The 20,076-nt window shown below is 39.4% G+C and overlaps 1 protein-coding gene across 1 annotated transcript in view; it reads right to left on the bottom strand.

Annotated features, from left to right (window-relative positions):
- TESK2 (testis associated actin remodelling kinase 2) overlaps positions 1–17,800 on the bottom strand; it is a 69,827-nt gene extending 52,027 nt beyond the window's left edge. The window contains exon 1 of the mRNA XM_010163967.1: positions 17,579–17,800. Coding sequence (XP_010162269.1) covers positions 17,579–17,800 — 222 coding nt within the window. The remainder of the gene's footprint in view (positions 1–17,578) is intronic.
- Between the last annotated feature and the right edge of the window lie 2,276 nt (positions 17,801–20,076).

Here is a 20,076-nt window from a genome sequence, read left to right as displayed (position 1 = left end):
GAAGACAAAAAAAAAAATATCAGCTTCTTAGTATAAGTGAAGGAAGCCACTTATTTGTCCAGGGAGAGAAAGTTTCCTACTCTAAGACGTATGAAAGTCACATTCTTTCCTCTCATATCCCTCTTCTTTTCCCACTGCAGTGGTTGGTGTCCCCGTTTCACAGAATATGTTATGAGAGGACCTGATGGTTACAGCTACAGGGCAGATTTCAGAGGTGTTCAACATTTACTTCTGAACCAAGACCACAAACCAGATTATACATTCAGTGGACAGAAAGTGTTCATACCAACCCCTGCTGCAAAGCAGAGAGGTTACTAGACATGGCGTCATCTAGTCTAGGATGTGAGCAGTGGTTGCAGAGTGTCAGCATTTACAAGAGGATTTCTCTAGCAACTGCACAGAACCAGCACACGGTTCAGAGCTACCTTCCCCAGTCAGAAATGCATGACTGGCATTTCTAACTTAATACTCTCAAACTGTCAAAGCCCATCTGTCACCAGCAAACAGGCCAATATCACGTAGATGTGAGCTACTACTAGAAAGGAGTTGTCACACTAGTGTAAGGCCTGCCAGTCCTTCAAATTTCCTGCCCATTTCTACAACTCACTCAGTTCCATGCCAAAATTTCAAGTCCTTTTGCCTCAACTCTGAGGTAAAAGTAGAACCTATCATAGGACTGTCTTCCTTGTTCTTTGTCTTTTCCTTGTTCTGACCATTCTTCTTGAGCTACAGAAACCTCAGAAAAGAGGGTGCGTAAGCTTCTGGAGCACCATGTCCTGCATGGATTTTCATGGAGCACCATGCTTCCTGGATTTTCAGGTCCGATATGCAAGAGGAAGTGGTGAGCAACTGCTTCTCAAAGGTCTGACAGGCCACAGTACTCACTCTACATGCACAGAAAATTGAGCCGCTTTTGTAAAGACAAAATTGTTCACTCTCCATTTCAGAAGGATATTCTGGAGTCTTTTCAGTCCTCAAACAAAGTTCAGTGCTGAGGTCTGGGTTTGGTTTTTGGTTTTTTTCATTTGTTTTATAAAATCATTTTCCCCATGCTTGGAAATAGCTCAGATTTCTAACATGTACAGCATATTGTGTCCATATAACTTGTCTCCAAACAGCACCCAACACTGCACTGTGCTTTGGTTCACTTAAAGGGACACTGTAAGACAACACCAGTGATCTTATTTGAACTTCTGTATATTGGATGTATTCCTGCTTGAATTTGATAGAACAGCAAGTTACCTATTCAAACTAAAGGAGAGGTGGGAAAACAGGGACTCTTCCTTTCTTGCTATCTACCCTTTAAGCAAGGAGGAAGAAGCAGAACTGAAGGTGGAACGGCATCTTCTCAAGAGGACAATACCCAATATTATGAATAAAATCAAATACCAGTTTATATTTTATGGAACACAATGCTAATCACTTGGAATATACATAAGGCTAATTATGCTCTCTCCTCTGAAGCAGGGCTGGCAAACAGTATTTCTGTGGTGAGGATGGGCTGCCAACAGGGAACAGACAGGTCCTATCTTTAAGGTCTCAGTCAAGCTCCAGATCACCTACCTAGAAGGAACTATCAGTTACACTACCCTCCGTGCCTACCGACCTGTCAGCCATACCCTAGACAAAATTTGGGACTATTTTGGCATCCCTTGCCAAAACCCTGCCAAACTGTTTAGTTTTAATCCTTCATCTCCTTTCAGGCCACCTCTGTGCAATGAAAGCATGGAAGTGATGTTTCAACCACCTGACCACTCCTGAAGGAACACTAATAAGTATTTTGGAAATATCACTGATACAATTTAAGATGTGTTTACAAGGCAGTCTGCCTCAGGCACAGGCCTGTGTACTCAACACAGGCAGGGACTCGCTCATGCAATTCAAACCTGTCACTGATGCAACCAGCAAATTGCTGTAAAGCTGTTGACATTATTATTAATTAGGGTTCCTTGCATATCAGAGCAAGTAACCTCCCAGTGATGTCTGGATGATTGTGTCTCTGCTTAGAAATATTCCGACAATCCTACAGCTGCTTTCCCATGCTGCTTTGCACACGCTTCTCCCTTCTCAGCCCGCTTACCTATGCGTCTCCACCTCCGAGGTCACAGTAACCAGATCTCGCCTCCCTGTTTTACTGCTGGCAGGGAGTGAAACTGTCCCTCTGCACTCCGATTCTTCTAGGAGCAAAGTACTTTGTAAGTACTTTGACCTGGCTGTGGCGACCCGCACGGCCTGTCTGCTCACTGTGTCTCCAAACCATGTTCTGATCCTGGACCTCACCCCTTCCTTTAGAAGAAGGTGAGAAGCAGAGGAAGCCATGGATCCAGGTACAGAAATAGTAATATATTTGAAGGAAATCTCACAATAGTGATTAAGCAGGGATCACATTCAAAATAACTAGTCACTATATAAATGCTCTACCACGTTCACACAAGAAATATTCTGCAAAAATTGGTGGTTTTTATTTTCAGCTTGCTGCTTAGCTACAAATTTTTTTATTATGCAAAAAAACCTAAATATCATTTAAATAATTATTTATTTAGTCATACAGGTATGTCAGGTCTTTCTGAAAATTCTAATCTTTTTATTACTTCCACTTTTTGCCTGGACTGAAGGGGGAGGAGCATTTATACAATAGCTGAAATTTAGCCTAATTTCATCTTTCACCAGGCCTTTCTGACCTTTGCTATTAACCGTACCTTTCCAGGTGTCCTTGGAATGAGCATCTGAAGAACATTTCCTAATACTGATGTTATTAATCTGCCAATGCAACTTTCAGTTCTGCCCTCAGTTTTTCACTGCATTTTCATTATTTTCCATCTCTGTAATGAAGATTTGGAAGTATTTTATCATTGTTCTCATCCAAAACTGCATTTAATTGCTTTCCAGTTTATCCTTATCCTTCCCTCTCTTGGTATCCAGCCTCAATGTTTAACTACATTTACAGACCTTACACAGCCTACTACATAAAACTGCATTGCCTCTTTCTCTCTAGCACCCACAACAATTCTTTCTTCAATCTTTTACACATTTCAATCTTCATCTGGCCAGTCCACCTTTGCCTTTCCTGCCATGTGTCCAAAGTACCATTTTAAAAACAGCCCTTATTAGTCCAAATAGACAACTTTCTCCGAGTTTGCTTCCCATTTCTGAGTTCACTGTATTACCCACAAAAATGCTGCACGTATTTTCACCTATACTGGCTCACCAACCTCACACTCACCAATTTAAATGTTTACTCCACACCAGCCTGCAGCCTTCATGTTAGTGACACATATCAAAGGTCAAATTAATTTTTATTTATCTATGCCACCTTCTATCAATCTCTTTTCTGTAACAGTTTAAGTGTCTTCACCTGATTTGCGATTATCTTCTCTTGTGATGACAAGAGATGGAGACATTACCTTAGTTACCTTTCTAGGCTGTTTGCACTAATTATGCTATACAGTGTAACTCTACATTTGATTGAGGAAAACTCCTTTTAATTGAGAAGACAAACCTGTTCTTCAGCTCAGATCACACTGTTTGTAAAACTGGAATCTCAAACACTTTTCTAAACATTAAAGTTTACCCACAGTCAGATACAAATATACATAGTAGTGATGCCTATTATCAAGTGAAAAAATAAATCTCACGCCAGTAGGAAAGTTTGCAGGGACAAATAGAAGCTTAAAGAAATACATCAGTCTGGATAATATTAAGCTGCCTTGTTGACGCTCGGGAGTCAGACTGGGTTGTGGTTGTTTTCAGAGTAGTAGTATATCACGTCACTACACTCTGACTTCTTGTAGCAAGACAGAAGCCTGCCAAGTGTAACAAAACTTTGCCAAACAAAACTGGTCAGCATGTGTGACAAGTACTTCAGCACAGGTTTAGAAGACGTACAGAAATGAGGCACAAAACAAAACCCAAAACCTGACAGTAATTGTAACTCTACTCATTTCTATTACTAAAAACAGTTGTGAGAAATACACAGAAAGTGTTGGAGCCTTCACCATTTTCCCTTTAGTACAAGGCCTAGTATTGATCATCAAACCAAGATCCTACTTTAATAACTTTATTAACTTCTAGCATCACCAATTCAGCAAAGTAGTGAGTTCAACTGCTACAGCATATTCTGCACCTACAGTCAAATGAGTTCTCCAGTTTTTTGCCAAACTAAAGTGAATTTATAATTAGCAATACAGCAGCACCATTGATACTCTGTAAACCCATCTGTGTGCCAAAAATCCCTCAGTTTTTCTTCTGTATTTTGTTTTTCTTCATTGCCTGCTGTAATGTAGAACCAGGGCCCAAAATACAGCATTCATTTATTTTAAACAAACCATTTATTGATAGGAATCTGCACACATCTCTCTGCTGTTAATTTGATCTCAATCAAATCATAAAAGCAAAAAGAGACTACAGTCTTACTTTGAGAGAAAGCACAAATTAATCAGAGGAGCATTGTTCCACAGTTTGAGATGAGATATGAACAGGCACAGCCTCGGTGGGGAAGCTGACTGATTTTGTAGCCAGTTCAGCAGAACGTAACCATATAAAACGGCCTTTGCAAAGCAGGAGAAGGAATGTGGACCCACCACTGAAGCACTAGGCAAGAAAATGCAGAGAAGCATTGGTAAACCACAGCCTCAGTATACAGCTCAAGTACGTACTTCATACCCAAGTCCAATGTCATAGTCTGGAAAGGAAAATAAATACTGAGCTTGAAGTACAGAACTGGGAGATTATTCTTCATTTTTAATGTTAGCTATCATCAGCTCCTCGAACAGCCCTGGGCATACTACTTCACTCACTTTAATTCCCTCTTTGTCTATAAAATGGAGGTGATATTGCTATCTACCTGCTAGGGAAACTAGAAGTTTGACATCTGCAAATGACTATTGTAACATCCAAAGATAATACATAATCAGATACTGTATCTGTGTCCTTATTTTCTTATTTAATTTGTAATACTTATGGTTAAATATTTCCTGTGTTACTACAGGTTTGTCCTGTATGAAAGATGATGATATTTACATAATCCACAGATGCTTTTGAAGCAAACAACACTTCAGGCTGAATTTTCCTGACATATAATTGCACCTACAGTCTTTTACAGGATATTAACAGTTCGGTACTGAGCATGCAGGTCCCCCTCACTGTACCAGTGATGTCATCATTGCTATTCAAACACATTTATTGGGTTCGTTTTCAAAATCTGTATGGGAACCTTGAGAGACAGTTTTACTTTGGGCAGAAATAATGTCCTTACCTTTCCTTTATAAATCTTTCAAATAAATGTCACCATGCATAAGTAATGAAGTCAATCCCACATTTCAGAACAGAGCCCACTGGCATACAACTCTTGCTACTATAATCACAGTTCCAGTACTAGGACTTGACCACAACCACAAGTAAGAAGAGAGCAGAGAGTATAAAGAAGCTACATTTTCCTTACTTGAGGATAGTTAAGTTTTTATAAATTGCTATATTTAATAACTTTCAGGCTACAGCCAAAAACAGACATTCTATATAGTTTCTTGTTATTTAAGACTTGATGGAACTGCTCTTCTTAAGAATTAAGTTCTTCTAGCAAAAAAGTAGCTAATTAAATATACCATGGAATTTCTATGTGTCTCCTCACTGTCAGAATTGGATTTGCAGGACTGAATTGCAGGCAGCTGATGTGAAAGTTCCAAACTGTCAGTAGTGACTCAGTGTTGGAAGTACTGTCAGCTCTGGATTAGTTAACAAAGCGGTGCTGTCTCGGTGCCGGTTCCTCCAGCGGATGTTTCATAGCCCTGTCCCCTCAACCCCTAAGCCAACTAGCCCACCAAACAGCAGGCCCCACCCGTGCAGAGCAGTGCCTGCTGCTGCCGCCCAGCACGCAGGGCCACGCAGCCGCCCCAGGTGCTCTCGGGCTGTGACGAGCACAGCAAGATTGGGTCAGCAGCTGCGGGGACTCCCAGACAGGGAGCTCACAGGGACAGGAGAAGGGAGTCCCTACAACTTAGACATGGCCTGAGCAGATACTGGGACAGGACATCTTGGGTGACTTGCACACAGAATTCCCAACAACTGGAGAAGTAAAGACTAAGAGAAGTCTTATCCTGCAGGTTTGGGAGCTCCTTTCTCCTGTCATTGCCAATGGCTATAAGGGGCTGTGAGGAAGTGCCCTCTATGGATCTGAGGCCATAAACATCATCTCTTTTCTGTTACTGCCAGCAATAACAATGTGCACTTTTCATTTTTAGATTTCACGTGAGCCCGTAACACATGCATCACACACATTCTCCAGACACAGGCAGTGAAATCCATCACTGAAATATATTTAACTTTCTCTGCCTCCCAAAACCAGGAAATAAGTGTTGAGAGAGGTGTGTCACGATGATCTTAAGTGATGCACTCTGTTCTCTAGGCACAGTCATGTTAACACTGGACATGTGCCAGCACAGTTATTTGAAGAACAGTAAATCAGCACCTGTCTCTCAGTATCAGCTATGAATGAGCTTACACAAATGTGCATGTTTGCCAGCTGGCAAAACGCAGAAAATCCCAGAGCTGCCAACCCAGCACATCTCCATCCAGAACAGAAAACTAAACACACCATTTAACTGTGCTTGAGAAATTCTTATGGAAAACAAGACAAAAAGCCCACAAACATTTCTGTGCCAGGGGAATCTTCACCTGCTTCGCCCCTGGGAAAGTGCACAATGATACTCCGATTGGAACAACATTTCCTCCAGAAGATAATCAAAGGCCCAAAGGACTCTGAACTACAGAAGTCGCTGTACCAAACACAAATCCCAGCAGGGGGTTATCTCTAAAGGATAACTGCAAAGTCCCACTTGTTACAGTATCAGAGTGCCTTTCTTATTGCTGACAGACTTCACAAGCATTCTCACTACTTGTGAGACAATGACTGCTTACCTCAGACATTCGACATACCGGCTCCTCAACAAGACTTAGAAGAGGCCAAGCTTACAAACAGGCAACAAGTACATTTCAAAAGGGACAACTTTACATTAATTTACTTTTTTTTGCCTGAGTATTCTTTTAGCATCAAGTTTGTTTCAGTGATTTTTGTTCTGGCTTTTTACTAAAGAAACAAATTGTTCACTTTCAAGGTATAATGATAGTTCTGCTGTATTTTGCACAGATTTCTTTCTCCAGCAGAGAAGCTGTTGATCAAACCAGAGAAAGTGAATAATAGTGTAGGCAAAACTCTTGCCCCTGTTTGCTAATTTGCTTCACTCAGTATAGTTTTAGACTTTACTTGTAGTGATGCCAAGTAGGATTGTAGGAAAAAGTATTACAGGAATATGATTTTGAAAATTTTCTTTAAAATTTTCAACACCACTACAAAAGGCTTTCATTAGATTTGCCGCCTGCTAATAGCTTTTGAGTCAGTCCCAGTGTTTCCTCAGCTGATGTTACACGGTGATTATTACATACATTATCTTAAGACTTCTAGCCAGAAAATAAGTAAGTAAAAATCAGGACTTATTTCAGATAACAAATGTGAACTAGCCCTCAGATAACAAATGTGAACTAGCCCTCCATTCTATGTTGTATTTCAAAACATTTTCAATTCTGCTAAATGTAAGAGTAACAGTGCCCTAAAATTCAGACAAGTAATTCTGAATTTTAATGATGCTCACACATGAGTGGGGATGAAGTGAGCATTTTCCTCCAATTGTGCAATCTATAAAGAATAATATGCAGATGAGGTTTTTAACTCCTATACTAATGAACCATTGGAATAAGAACTATTTATTACTAGTTCTCCTCAGAGCCTATGCCCTATAAAAGCACTGGATAATTAAGTGACAAGGACTAGGATGACGGTGACTTGGCATCTCAATAACCAAAAAATCATTAGCAAGAGGAAGACAACTGTCTGGTTTAGTGGTTACCATACAAATCATCTTAGCAGCTGGTAGAAGGGCACCAAAAGGTCAATACTTCACACATCAGTGTGAGACAAATCAAACTTACAAGACTTCTACTTTGACTAAGAAAGCACCAGCATCCTTAGGATTTATGCCTCATCTCAGTTCCAGGATGGTGCTTATTCCTGCTCCTGACAAGCATCAGAGGAGAAAGAGACTGCTTAGAATGACCTGGCTGCTATAACTCAAAAGCTTGAAATGAAGTTTCAAAGTTATTCTAGCCTTCTTGGCCAGTTTATACAATACACAGAGCAAACAATTAGCAGCATGTTTTAACACTAACTTCACATAAGAGACCTTAAGCCTCAAATATCTTGCTTCTCTCATCTTGAGCAAGATGAAGAAGTTTCCTCCACTAGTCAAAAGGGAAGATTTTCAGCCTAAAATGGAATCCCACTGAAATAAGAAATGAGACCAAAAGGCTCGTGTGGACAAGAAGATTTGCTGCCTGACTTTTTAAGAGGCACCACATCCCACAGGGAGGGCAGTGGCAACTGTGATGGCTCCATCTCACTGCAATAGAATGAAAGAAGAAACTCAGAAGAGGAACAAGGCACCACACCTGGGTGAGGGAAGACACGCACTGCTCAAATGGGTGTCACTTCTCAGTCACAAGACACATTCCCCATACCTACAAGACCAAATATCAGATCTGCGTAACCAATATGTGGTATAATCCACTTACTCATTTCCCTATCAATGAGGACTTCTTCCAACACTGTATGTCATAAGCAGAGTCTGAAGTATCTCATTTTGCCTGATGTAGCAACACCAATCTCAAGGAGAAAAAACTCAAAACACTTCAGCAAATAAATAAATTTTTAAAAAATTGTCTAGACCATTAGTTTCCAAAATTGGTGTCTTTAAACAACAGTGTTGGTAGCTGCAAGTTTCTCAACAACTTGCTCAGCTTAATCAAGAGCATTCTAAGAAAGCAGGATGGCTACAAATATCACCAGTGAACCAACAGGCAAGAGCAGACAATTTCTGGTTGGTGAGGCTATTCCCACAGCCATTTAATTTTTCAAAATAAGCACAATTTTTATTTCAGCTTCTAGCCACTGGGCCTTATCATGCCTTTTTTCACTACTCTGAAGAGTACCTTCAAACAGCTGTTTTCTCATTGTAGCTTGTGCACTGTCATGACATCGATTTTTATACACCAAACATGTAAAGACTGAAGTCACTCACTGAATCACTTTTCTAGTTAATAAACCAATTTTTATTACTTATTTTCCCCCATGTGTTGACAACAAGTGTTACAGTTTTTCAGCTTGAGAAAAGTCTAATATCCAATGCTGAAAAAAGTACTTAATATATATGACTAGACAGTTTCCAGCAAATGTTTCACAGGTTAACTAAAACAAAATACCTTTTAAGCCAATCAAATAGTCCCACAAATATCAAGGATACTGTGTGACTTCATCTCTAGTGTTTTACAGTTTTTGAAGAACACCTACATTTGTTCAGGCCCCTGATCAGGCTGCTAATTCCAGAGGCAAAGAGAATCCTTTCCTAGTGCAAATCTTGCATGAAATGTTCTAAACAACACATTAGAAAATGAGAGAACTTCGAAACTGAAGCAGCAAGGACAAGGAAAAAGCATGAGATAGATTTGAGGTTTCCTGTGAAATTTCGCATTATCAGCTGACTTCTACTTCAGTGCTGCTTCAGAATATTTTTAACCAGAATACCAGAAATACTTCCTTATGAGTTATGCAAACAGATATTTTTGTTGTACGTCAGATTTCTAAATTGACAGTGTTACTATTTTGTTCCTTAAGACAAAATGGCAATCATCCTAAATAGAGAAGGTCTGAGGAAAGCATATATAGACAACGGAAAGCAAATCTTCCAGATGCTTTCTCACTTCCTCGGTAGATTTTCACCATCCCTCTGCCAAGAGCTTCTGCCCTCCCAGCTCAGCCAGATGAAGGGGTTGTTCATGCACATCGTCTTCACAGGAAGTCAGAGTAGCTTAATCTGCTGCTGGAGGTTTGTCAGTCCAGTGTGGCTTATGATGCAACCACACCTCTCTTGCTCAGTACAACTGATTCCTCAGAGATACCTGGGAATTAGTACCTTCCATGGCTGTAGCCTCTACTATCAGCTTTAAAGAACAGGTTAAGGAGACATCCAATGAAGAACGACAGATAAGGCTGGTTTTGCCCTGGTACAAAAGGATGAAGAGCAAGATGACAAGTCTTCTTGTCAGATCTATAAATCTATAAAGCAAAGAAAACTATAAAGCAAAGAAAAACACAAAGATGTACAGTGTGGTAGGAAGGCCTGAACAATAATACAAATGCCAAAGCTTGATGTACGAAAAACATGCAGAAAGCAATTGTGCCTACTGGGCAAGAATTAGTTTCCAAGGGAAAAAAAAGTGCAATTATCTCCAATATGCTACTAATGTCAAGAGGAAAACTCTTGTTACTACACTAAGTCTGGGGACAGATACAAGTTCACATACATACTATGTTAACCAAGCTATGCTTCCAGCAAAACTACATTTCATACAAAACAGCTACCATAAAGAAACACACCTACACACAATTAGTCTTCCTATTGTCCTCTACATAAAAGGCACACACACATTCTGCCCAATTAAGTGATGTTATGGAGATATTCATGTCACCTTGAAGAATGTAATTTTGGCCTAAAATCTGTGGTGACAAAGCAATGAAACTGTTGAAAAGCAAAAGCCAGAGTTGAACTACGAGCCAAATTCATCCCTTAAATTTGGTAATAACAAGTTTTTCCTTTTGCCAGTGTTTATGTTGGGATTTTTGAAATAATAATTAAAAGGGTATGTTAAGATTAAGAAAAATTTGCCTTCAGTGGGAATGTCCAGAATCTCCTTAATTTATACTAACATCTAACCTCTTCCCCCTTACAAGAATTCAGGGGGAAAGGTATTGGTTTGGCAGTGCTGAAGACTGACAACCCAATTATGAAGCAAACAGGTTCACATAGAGGAGACTGACAGAACTTGCTCGTAGAGTCCTGGGAGCGTGCTGGGCCCTTGTCCTGCCAGAGGGAGCTCCACACCAGTTCTATTCTTGGCCATCCTGCAAAGACTGGCAATAATGCACAGACTCGCATTTAGACTTAAAATACATTGACAGTTCCAATGCTGGAGTGCCTGCTTATCTGTCAAAACCCAGGTTAACAAAGACTCCAGTTCTGGAAAGTGCTGTCTGCAAACTCTGAGCCACTGGTTTCCAACGCATTCTCCAGTGGGATCTTGCTGAGCATGGTCTGAAAACCAAGCAGCAGCTCCCTTGCCTTGAATTCATATTCTCATGCCATTTTTTCCCCCACACCTTTTCCATGTCCTTTTTGCAGTCATCCTCTCCTTTTAATCTGAATTGGCATTCCCTTCTCTGCATGTTCATTTATAAAACTACTCAAATATCTCCTTCCACACATTCACAGACATTTTACTCTTGGAAGAAGGCCTCTGTTGACATGATATATCACTAAATGCCACAGGCATTTAGTCAGTAATGAGTTGATAGTAGAGTCAATAAGAAAATAGACAGGACCAGCTGTAGAAACAACTCAAACTGAGAAGTTCTATCTATAAAAGGATAGTTAATAATAATAATAATAATAATAATAATAATAATAATAATAATAATAATAAAATATGGCCGGGATACACCAAAGGAGGTTCTAGAATCTTCTATGATGGAAGTTTAAAGGACAGGTCAAAAAATAGCTGCTAAGAACAGATCACGTATACTTGAGCCTGGCTCAGCTAAGGACACTGTAGAAGTTCTTAAAACATCCCTTCCCGGCTTTACGTTGATTTTAAAATTAGGTGATAAGATTTATTAAGCTTGTACAAGCTTGTAACATTGTATAAATGTTTTATAATAGCAGTATACATACACAAACACAGACTCCTGTAAGACCTCTGACTTCGTGCCACAACCCACTACAGACAGACTAAAGACTGGCTAATGATAGCTCAAGATACAGCTGTACGTGACAAAGCAGCGTAAGATAGTGAAGTTTTTCACTGAGCTTCCAGAGGAACTGAGCTGGGCTCCTGTTACTCAATATTCTGCACTCAATTCCAGCTCACTGATGGAAGTTGCCACTTGGAAAAATGTCAAACTTCTAAGTTTGTAGCATTACCCTGTTTGCATTACGACACTAAGTAGCGAAGGCCACTTGCAGCTTAAGTCCATCTGAGCAAAAATAAACATAACAAAATTTAAAACTTCACTACAAACAAGGATTGAAGGGTACAGAACAGAACCCTAGATCCTCACCCATTAAACATAAGGTACCGACGTGCTATGATAACAAGTGGTATGCATTATAAAAGTGTGACACAAAGCAAAAGGGTAGTTTTTACACGTCAGTGATACAAACAAAATATGGCCATTCTGAGTTAGGATGTCTGCTTTAAAAAAAGAAAGATGTTGGAGAAGATGTTGGAAATATTTAAACCTATATTGTAAGAACTAGGTCATTCCCAGAGTGGGAGTGAGACAGGAAAGAGGCAGAAATTGTGACTACTCCAAAAGGGTCAAAATCTAACTTAATAGTTTACATCAGTTTTACAGGGACGAAAGAAGAGGCACTAAAAACACACTGGCCCAGCCAAAGCAATACAAGGAACAACTCAGTGGACTAGAAGGTCCAGAGACTTTGAGTTAGATACAAATTTACAGTGGTGAGATAAAACACTGAGCACTGGAATCCATGACAGTGTCTTTGAGGTCTTCAGTTCAAAATGGAATTAAATAACCAACAGCAGTGTGAGGGGAGCAAAAACCAAAATGTTGTATGTGGTGCCAATATAGGCTGTAGACAAAATACCAGTTACTGGTAAAATATTAATTTTATATTATGTAATTATGTATAATATAATGTAATTCACTGCCCTTTGATTATGTGGCAGTGTGACCTAATAACTCTTCCAAGCCTTAACTGTTTGAGAAGTCCATAATGCCTTTACTTTTAAACATACAGTTTAACTACGAGCCATAACGGTCAAAGTGTAACATGAAAACAGATATTCATGCCAACCAAGACAGATAACATTTGGGGGCTTTTTTCAGTCAAGTGACCCGTCTCTTCCCATAACCTTTGTGTCCAAGTCCTATGAGTTAGTCCCTCACTTACTCTATTGTACAGTTCTTACTCTGCACTGTTTATTCTAGTTAGCAAGTTCTGACAAACCTAGGTCAGAGGTCAAAAGAAGAAAGTGACTGCTGTTTAAAATCAAACATTTCTGCACTGGACTCCTCCAGGCCTGCAAAATTATAGACTAACGCAAACAGAGATGTTAATCAAGCAGAATGGTAATCAAGTCATAAAGCACAAAAAAAGACAACTCTCAATGAGTCACTTTGGGAAAGACAGATCAGTAGCATCTCTCAGATCTACCACAGTCAGATGTTCCAGAGATCAAGTGCACCAGCACAGCTGTGCCTGAGAGACACAGTATTGTAAGTGACACAAAACACAAACACATCACAAGTATTTGATAGAAAATAATTATATGTAAGTGTTCTTCACATCACCCCTGAGCACAACTCCACATCAGCCCTGTATCTCCTTTCACATTAGACAGCTGGATGCTGCTTATCTTTAAGGCACTTTGAAGACATTAAATAAATATGAGAAACAGGATCCTAGCCTCAGGCACAAGGTATGTATTTAAACAGGTGCACCTTCTCTGATCAGTCAGCACTCCTGAAACTCAGAGCACATAAATTTGACCATAGAAAATTAAGACTAACAACCAGTTGATGAATTGAGGACCATCATTCCAGGGTATTCAAATATGAGGCCTTACAGCATAAGCACATACAGCATTAATATCCTGAGGATACTAACCCATCTGCACCCACCACCCACCTTGTTAAGTCAACCAAAAGCACACTGCCCTCTCTTTGTATTCAGACTTGGCCTTGCACCTCGGTAGTTTCATAGGCTATGGAGTCCATACATCACAGAACAGCACTGACATGTCTCCAGCATTCGTTTCTCAAGGGTACCCATGTTACATCAGCACTAAGACTCATCATATCTTGTTTTTCATATGACTTTGATGCATCTTACAAGACATTTCCATAAATAAGCCAGACAAATGTGACCTAGAAGGAACTACTACAAAGTAGCAATGTAAAACCAGAATCAAAGGAATAGCTGGTGGTTCACCGGTAAACCGGTAAGATTATCAAGCAGGACTCTGGAGGAATCTGCCTGAAGTCAAACCAGGGAGTGAAGGAGGGCCAAGCACTTCTGAGACAAGATTAGAATTCAAAGTGATCTTGAAAAATTAAAAAATGCTTGAAGGGGGACAACACACACACACACAAAAATAGCATTTAGCCCAGTAGGAATTAGTAGGTAGAATTTGCTTCACAAGTGTAAAACCAGGAAATCTGTGTAGCCAGAAGTTTGGGATCGTGGCTGAGCATTGTTCTTTTACAGAAAGTCTTTGCCAAGCTCAATCTTAAAAGCAAACCTCAGTGTGCCACACTTGCCTTTGAAAATTAGAACGGGCACTAGTCAGTCAGCTGCTTCAAACTAGATTGCTAATAGTTTGACAAATTTCAGTTCTTCTAAGCTTATTTCTACAATACTGAGTATTCAGGTGAATGTGAATTTGAATTCTTATAGTGATGGCTAAGAAAATTAAAATGCTAGTTTAATATTTTATGCTAAATAAACCACAAAGTTTAATTTGTGTATGAATAAAAGTATACTAGAAATGCTGAAAGATCATTCACAGCACATATGACCATTAATACATACACCTAGCTGTAATGTACTCCTATACCCAAACCCAGAGAAGGCAACTTCTATCCACTGTGATAGATTACATTTAAAAAGGAAAGGATGCCAGGGAAGAAATCACTGAAAACAATTGTCAGTTACGTAGCAAAACAAAAATCCCAAACCATCAAAACAGTCCAAGCACTCTCTGCTAAAATCACTTCAGTGAACCCAATGTATGATACTCCCAAAACAACAGGCAAATACATAACTGAAAAATCTCTGGTGACGTGGGGTTTTTGGAGACCTTTGCTAATTTAAAGGGAAGGCTTCATCGCTTTTGTAAAGTTACTTACACAGTAAGTCTAGAACTATCCTGGATTTTTCTTGAGTTCAATCATTTACCTGGGAGCCTGTGTATCAGACTGAACTTTAAGTGTGTCAAACCATGAGGCCCTCCTTCCTGGAAGCACATCAAGGTTCCTGCGTGAAATCTGATCATCAGCACAGTAGGATTAATGACAGAGGTGGTCAGGCTGATAAACTAGCAGAACAGAAACCTGCTTAAATGAGTATGGAACTCCATCAAAGATAAGGTCATAATGCACTCTCAGCCCTTTGTGCCAAAACTGAAGCAGGACCTTGTTTGAAACTGATGTGAAAGAAAAAGCTGTATCACTCCTTGTCTCCCTGCAGGAGGTCTGTGGTTGTTTCTGGGAAAACAGACACTAGATACTCAGACTACTACGGTAGCTCTCGGAGCACTGCCACTGACTGCAGACTGACACCATGTGATGTCCAGTTTAGTTTACTGAAAGAGGGACAAGTACAGGAAGGTTTTAAAAGAGTGAACAGACTGACTTATGCAGAGGAAGGTACATCAGATACCAAGGATTTCTCTCAATCAATACAAGTTCTCAAACAGAGATTTATCTCTGTATGCCACCACCTGTCCAAACCAAGTGCTCCCTTAAAATATTTTTAATTAATCGATTACTATGAATGCTGGAAATTTACCTTTACTTTCAGCCATTTTTCTTCCCATTTACTTTTGTTTCCTAATAATCAGTAATGCCACACCTTTCTGCAGGATATGCAAGCACCTCTTGCCCCAGAGTGCTTCTCAATGACATGCCTCACCAATGCATGGTAGAATATTACAGCCATTTCACCTAGTGAGTCTGTTCACAAAGTATGTAGCTATTTGACTACAAAACTTTTTGAAGTCCCAACATAAATATGATTGGCAATACCACTATAGGATAAAGCACTGGAAATTCCAAGTAGTAAAGAGGACAAAATCCTGAATTTACAGAATAGGAAAAGACACAATATCTAACCAGCAACACTGAGATAAATCTAACCCAAAACTACTCCAAAACACAAATTCTGAAATTCACACAAACAAACCAAGGTCTGTTATTTCCCAGTTACATAGAGATTACCCAAGTCTATTGGTACCCTTACACACTTCACAGCAGCTTCACCATAAAGCTGTAAAGATGAATTCCAGTAGCACATAGGACTTTAAAAATCAGTTCATTCCACATTAAGAAATGTCTGGATATAAAGATAGTTGCTATAAAATGCACTACAGAAAGTTTTCCAAAAAGGAAAAGAAGAAAAACAAATTAAAAAAACCTGAAAAAACAAAGCCTTGTTTTCAAATGGTATACAAGCTGGCTTTATAAAGAGCTGACCTGTACCACATCTCCTACACAGCCCAAATAAAATTCTTCATGTCCATCCATTTGAAAGAATTAAAAACTTGTGTTAGTGGAAATTAAATTTCATCTATCTAACTAAACAGAAAAAGTTATGTGGAGTGACTTACCTTTACACAAGAGGAAAAGTATATATAGAGATCTGAATGTCTTTGGGTATTAAAGCAACATAATTTTCATTTTTTAATTCACATATCTATTCACATCAATAAAGCTGAATAAGATGGTTTTTGGTTTAACTTCTTAAAGAAAAGACCACATGAATTGTCATGGAATGGATATAATATATTGTGAGATAAAAGTTTTTTGGCATTTCACCGAGATGGAAATAATTTGGAGGGTGACTTTGTTTGAAGTCAGGAACCAGGACAAGGAAACAAATTTTTTTCGCAATGCCTGAAAGCCTGGAAGTCATCTCAGTGTCCTATTCCTCTAGAATAAACCTTACCAGAACAGTCAGAACAGCAGAAATATCACCAGCACTATAAAACTGGGGTTGCCTGTATCGTTTCACAAAGATATTACCCACTTCCCAGATTCCTAGCAGCAAGTCACTGACAACCTCAGATTTCCTCATTCATACTATTTCCTTCAAACCAGTCCCTGATTATTTGTGTTAGAGGCATAGCAGAACAAGCAGCAAAGGAAACAGAGAAGAGCAGATAATTATATTGTAACTTCAGTGCAACAAATTTTGTTGTTTCAAATTCAGGAATCAGATGTAGATCTCCTAACATAGATCCAGTATTGGGAGGCAAAGACGATCACAGGAGTGAGTACAATCCAACAACACTAATAATCTAGCTAAACTAAAGACACTCACGCTTATGTGAGTGAGAGAACAAATAACCATTGGTGTTGGTGCTTTATACACTACATGAATGAGAAAATAAGTGGCAGAGAACAAAACTTTTCTCTTTTTAAGCTTTTACTGTTTCTCCCAAATAGCCTCTGCAACTCCCCAAATAAATTACAAGTGATAAAAAACAGCTGGAAGAGTGACAAAGGAAATATTTGAGACCTGCAAGTTCTTCATCACTCACTCATCCCAAGTAAAGCAAATACAAGAACAAACAGTTTACTTCAGTGAAAAGTACTTCTGCTGATACTCCTGTACGTTCTCAGCACCAAACACGAAGCAGTCAACATGAAGAGAGGAAAGAACTAAACACACACCTTGAACACCTCAGAGAAGAAACCAGAGCCAATTTTCTCACATGTAAAGTCATCAAGACGGGTAAGTCTGGAAAAGGCACTTATCAGGGCTCTGTATGAAGAGGTACAAACTCTTCCTATTTGGGATGCAGTCCCTTCTCCTCCAGTGCCACCATCAAAGTCTTCAGTGCGCTCCAAGCGTGGTGGAAATCCTGCTATTGAATTCCGCTTACTTCGGTCCATTTTGAAAACAAGGTTGTATTTTGCAAAGGGAGGACTTCTCACATCTTAGGTAACTTGCTGTCTTCTCTACTCTTGTTGGATCCTAAAATACGAGAAATTGAGATTACCATTATTGTAAACATATCTAGTAAGTTTGATAGAACTCAATACAGCTTACACCAGTTTAAGGTAAGAAGAAAAAAAAACAAAAGATATCAAAGAAGGGGCATGAAAAAAAACCAAAGAAAAAAAACCCCAAAACACCACAACCAACCACACAACCAACCACACAGCATCATCAGTAGAGACAGACAATCCAATGAACTCTTCCTTTAGATTGCAGAAATACCCTATGCCCTGGTTATTACAAAATGAATATGTTTAGAACTAAAAATTTAACTGGTTAACAACTTTCATTCCCTCCCCACCCCCTTTCTTTTTTACTTAACTTCTGGTTGCTACAGCAATCAGCTAAGCAGGAGGAAACCCACAGAATGTAACGTATTCCCCTTCAGTAGCAGTTGGTGACCAGCCTACTGCTATTGCGAGAAACCATTTCACATCAGGGACTGAACAAAGGATCCCTCGCTATAAAAAACAGATCAACCTGCATGTGACATGAGGAAAATTAATAGCTGTCAATAACAGTAGCTGGAGCACCAAAACCTTTGTTTTTAAAGCTTCCACCTATGAGCGTTCCAAAACCAATTTCTTAACTGGCAGGAACACAAGTTTATATCCACTAAAAATCTACCCCCCAAATTTATAAAAACATCAATGATCCTGCCAAAACAATCCTCCCCACAAACACACTTTTAAAAGCTATATTAATTTCAGTTCAACTGAAAACACAGGAAATAAGCTACATTTGGTGTTTTGGAGAAAAGAAAAAAAAAAAAAAAAAAAAAAAAAAAAAACAGCATAAAAGGATTTTTTTTTTTTTTTTTTTTTTTCTTTTTAAGAGGACGATGAAGTAATCAGGATGACTCTGGAGGCCATCAAATTCAGCTTGGACTGGCAAACCTGACAGGTGGCCTACTTTTTTCTTTTTCTTTAAACAGACTCAGGAGGTTATTCATCTTTTCCACACTTAACTCTTCATTTACAGCAGTTTGGTGAGCAGCTACAAAACCTGAACAAAGTGAGCAGTCACAGATAGGATAGATGTCTCTTTTTTTTTTTTTTTTTTCCCTGAGGGTGAATGAAAAACTGGAGGGAGGGGAAGGAAACAATACAATAAAATAAAAGGTGGACAAAATAATCACCAAGCAGAGAGCAGACTAGGCAATTATACTTCTATTTACACAGATGTACAGAACCTGAACAACACACTAAATTTGAAGAGCATCTCAAAAACTGGCACACCAGCTGTCCTCTGAATATCCAGCAGCGCTGCTATACCCATGTTTTGTATGCAGTGTATCTATCAGAGATACTCTGTGCCAACCCATCAGAAAAACCCATAGTCCTTCCCTGCCTTCAGAAGTAAGCTCTGTTGAACCACGTGGAATTAATTTGAGGTTGTCTTCTCCAGAAAAGAAAAATTAAAAACAAAAACAACCACCATCACCAACAACCTTAATATTTTTCAAGGGTGTTTATTTCAAACATCTTAACACCTCTCTAAATGAGAGTTGGGGGGAGGCGGGTATAAGAGAGTCTTACCAGGGCCTAAGAAAATTGAATCTCTATCAAATCCCATGTCGTGGCATTCCTACAGAATTGTATATGCAGTCTCCCACATCCATGAGCTTGCTGCACTTTTCAGATGATAGCAGCACATAGCCTAATGTTATGGTGTGGCCCACTGCCACACAGAAGATCAGGATCCAATTTCTGACCTCATATTCTTGCCCCAGGAGCCTTGAGGGTCTGGAAATGGTACAGAAGCACCATGGGAAGATAAAGCCTATTACATCTCCCCAGCTGAGAAAAATAGCCCAGAGAACCTCCTCAGCTATAGAAGAGATGCCCAGGAATTTCTAAGGCATGCTTAAATAATTTATTTTAATCTGAAAGGGACAAGCCAACATTTGGTTACTTTTTGAGGAGATAAAGAACTGTCTGTGGAAGAAGGGCAGATAGGAAACCATGATGTGAACAATTCATTTTCTGGGACAGGAGATGCAAGTATCTTTGGAGACCGATCAGAAAACCTGTAGTAATTGAAGAAACAATGTTTTAGAACTTACTTGCATCAGAGTAGTACCCACATGGACCAGACACTTTGCAAGGAAGGGAGCAAGCACTTGCCCCAGAAATGCACAGTCTGACAATCCAGTGCCACGGCAATGCCC

This window comes from Antrostomus carolinensis, unplaced genomic scaffold (genome assembly GCF_000700745.2).
Source record: "Antrostomus carolinensis isolate BGI_N321 unplaced genomic scaffold, ASM70074v2 scaffold7733, whole genome shotgun sequence".
NCBI lineage: Eukaryota > Metazoa > Chordata > Aves > Caprimulgiformes > Caprimulgidae > Antrostomus > Antrostomus carolinensis.
Note: the sequence above shows the minus strand (reverse complement) of the source record. Positions and strands in the feature narration are given on the sequence as shown.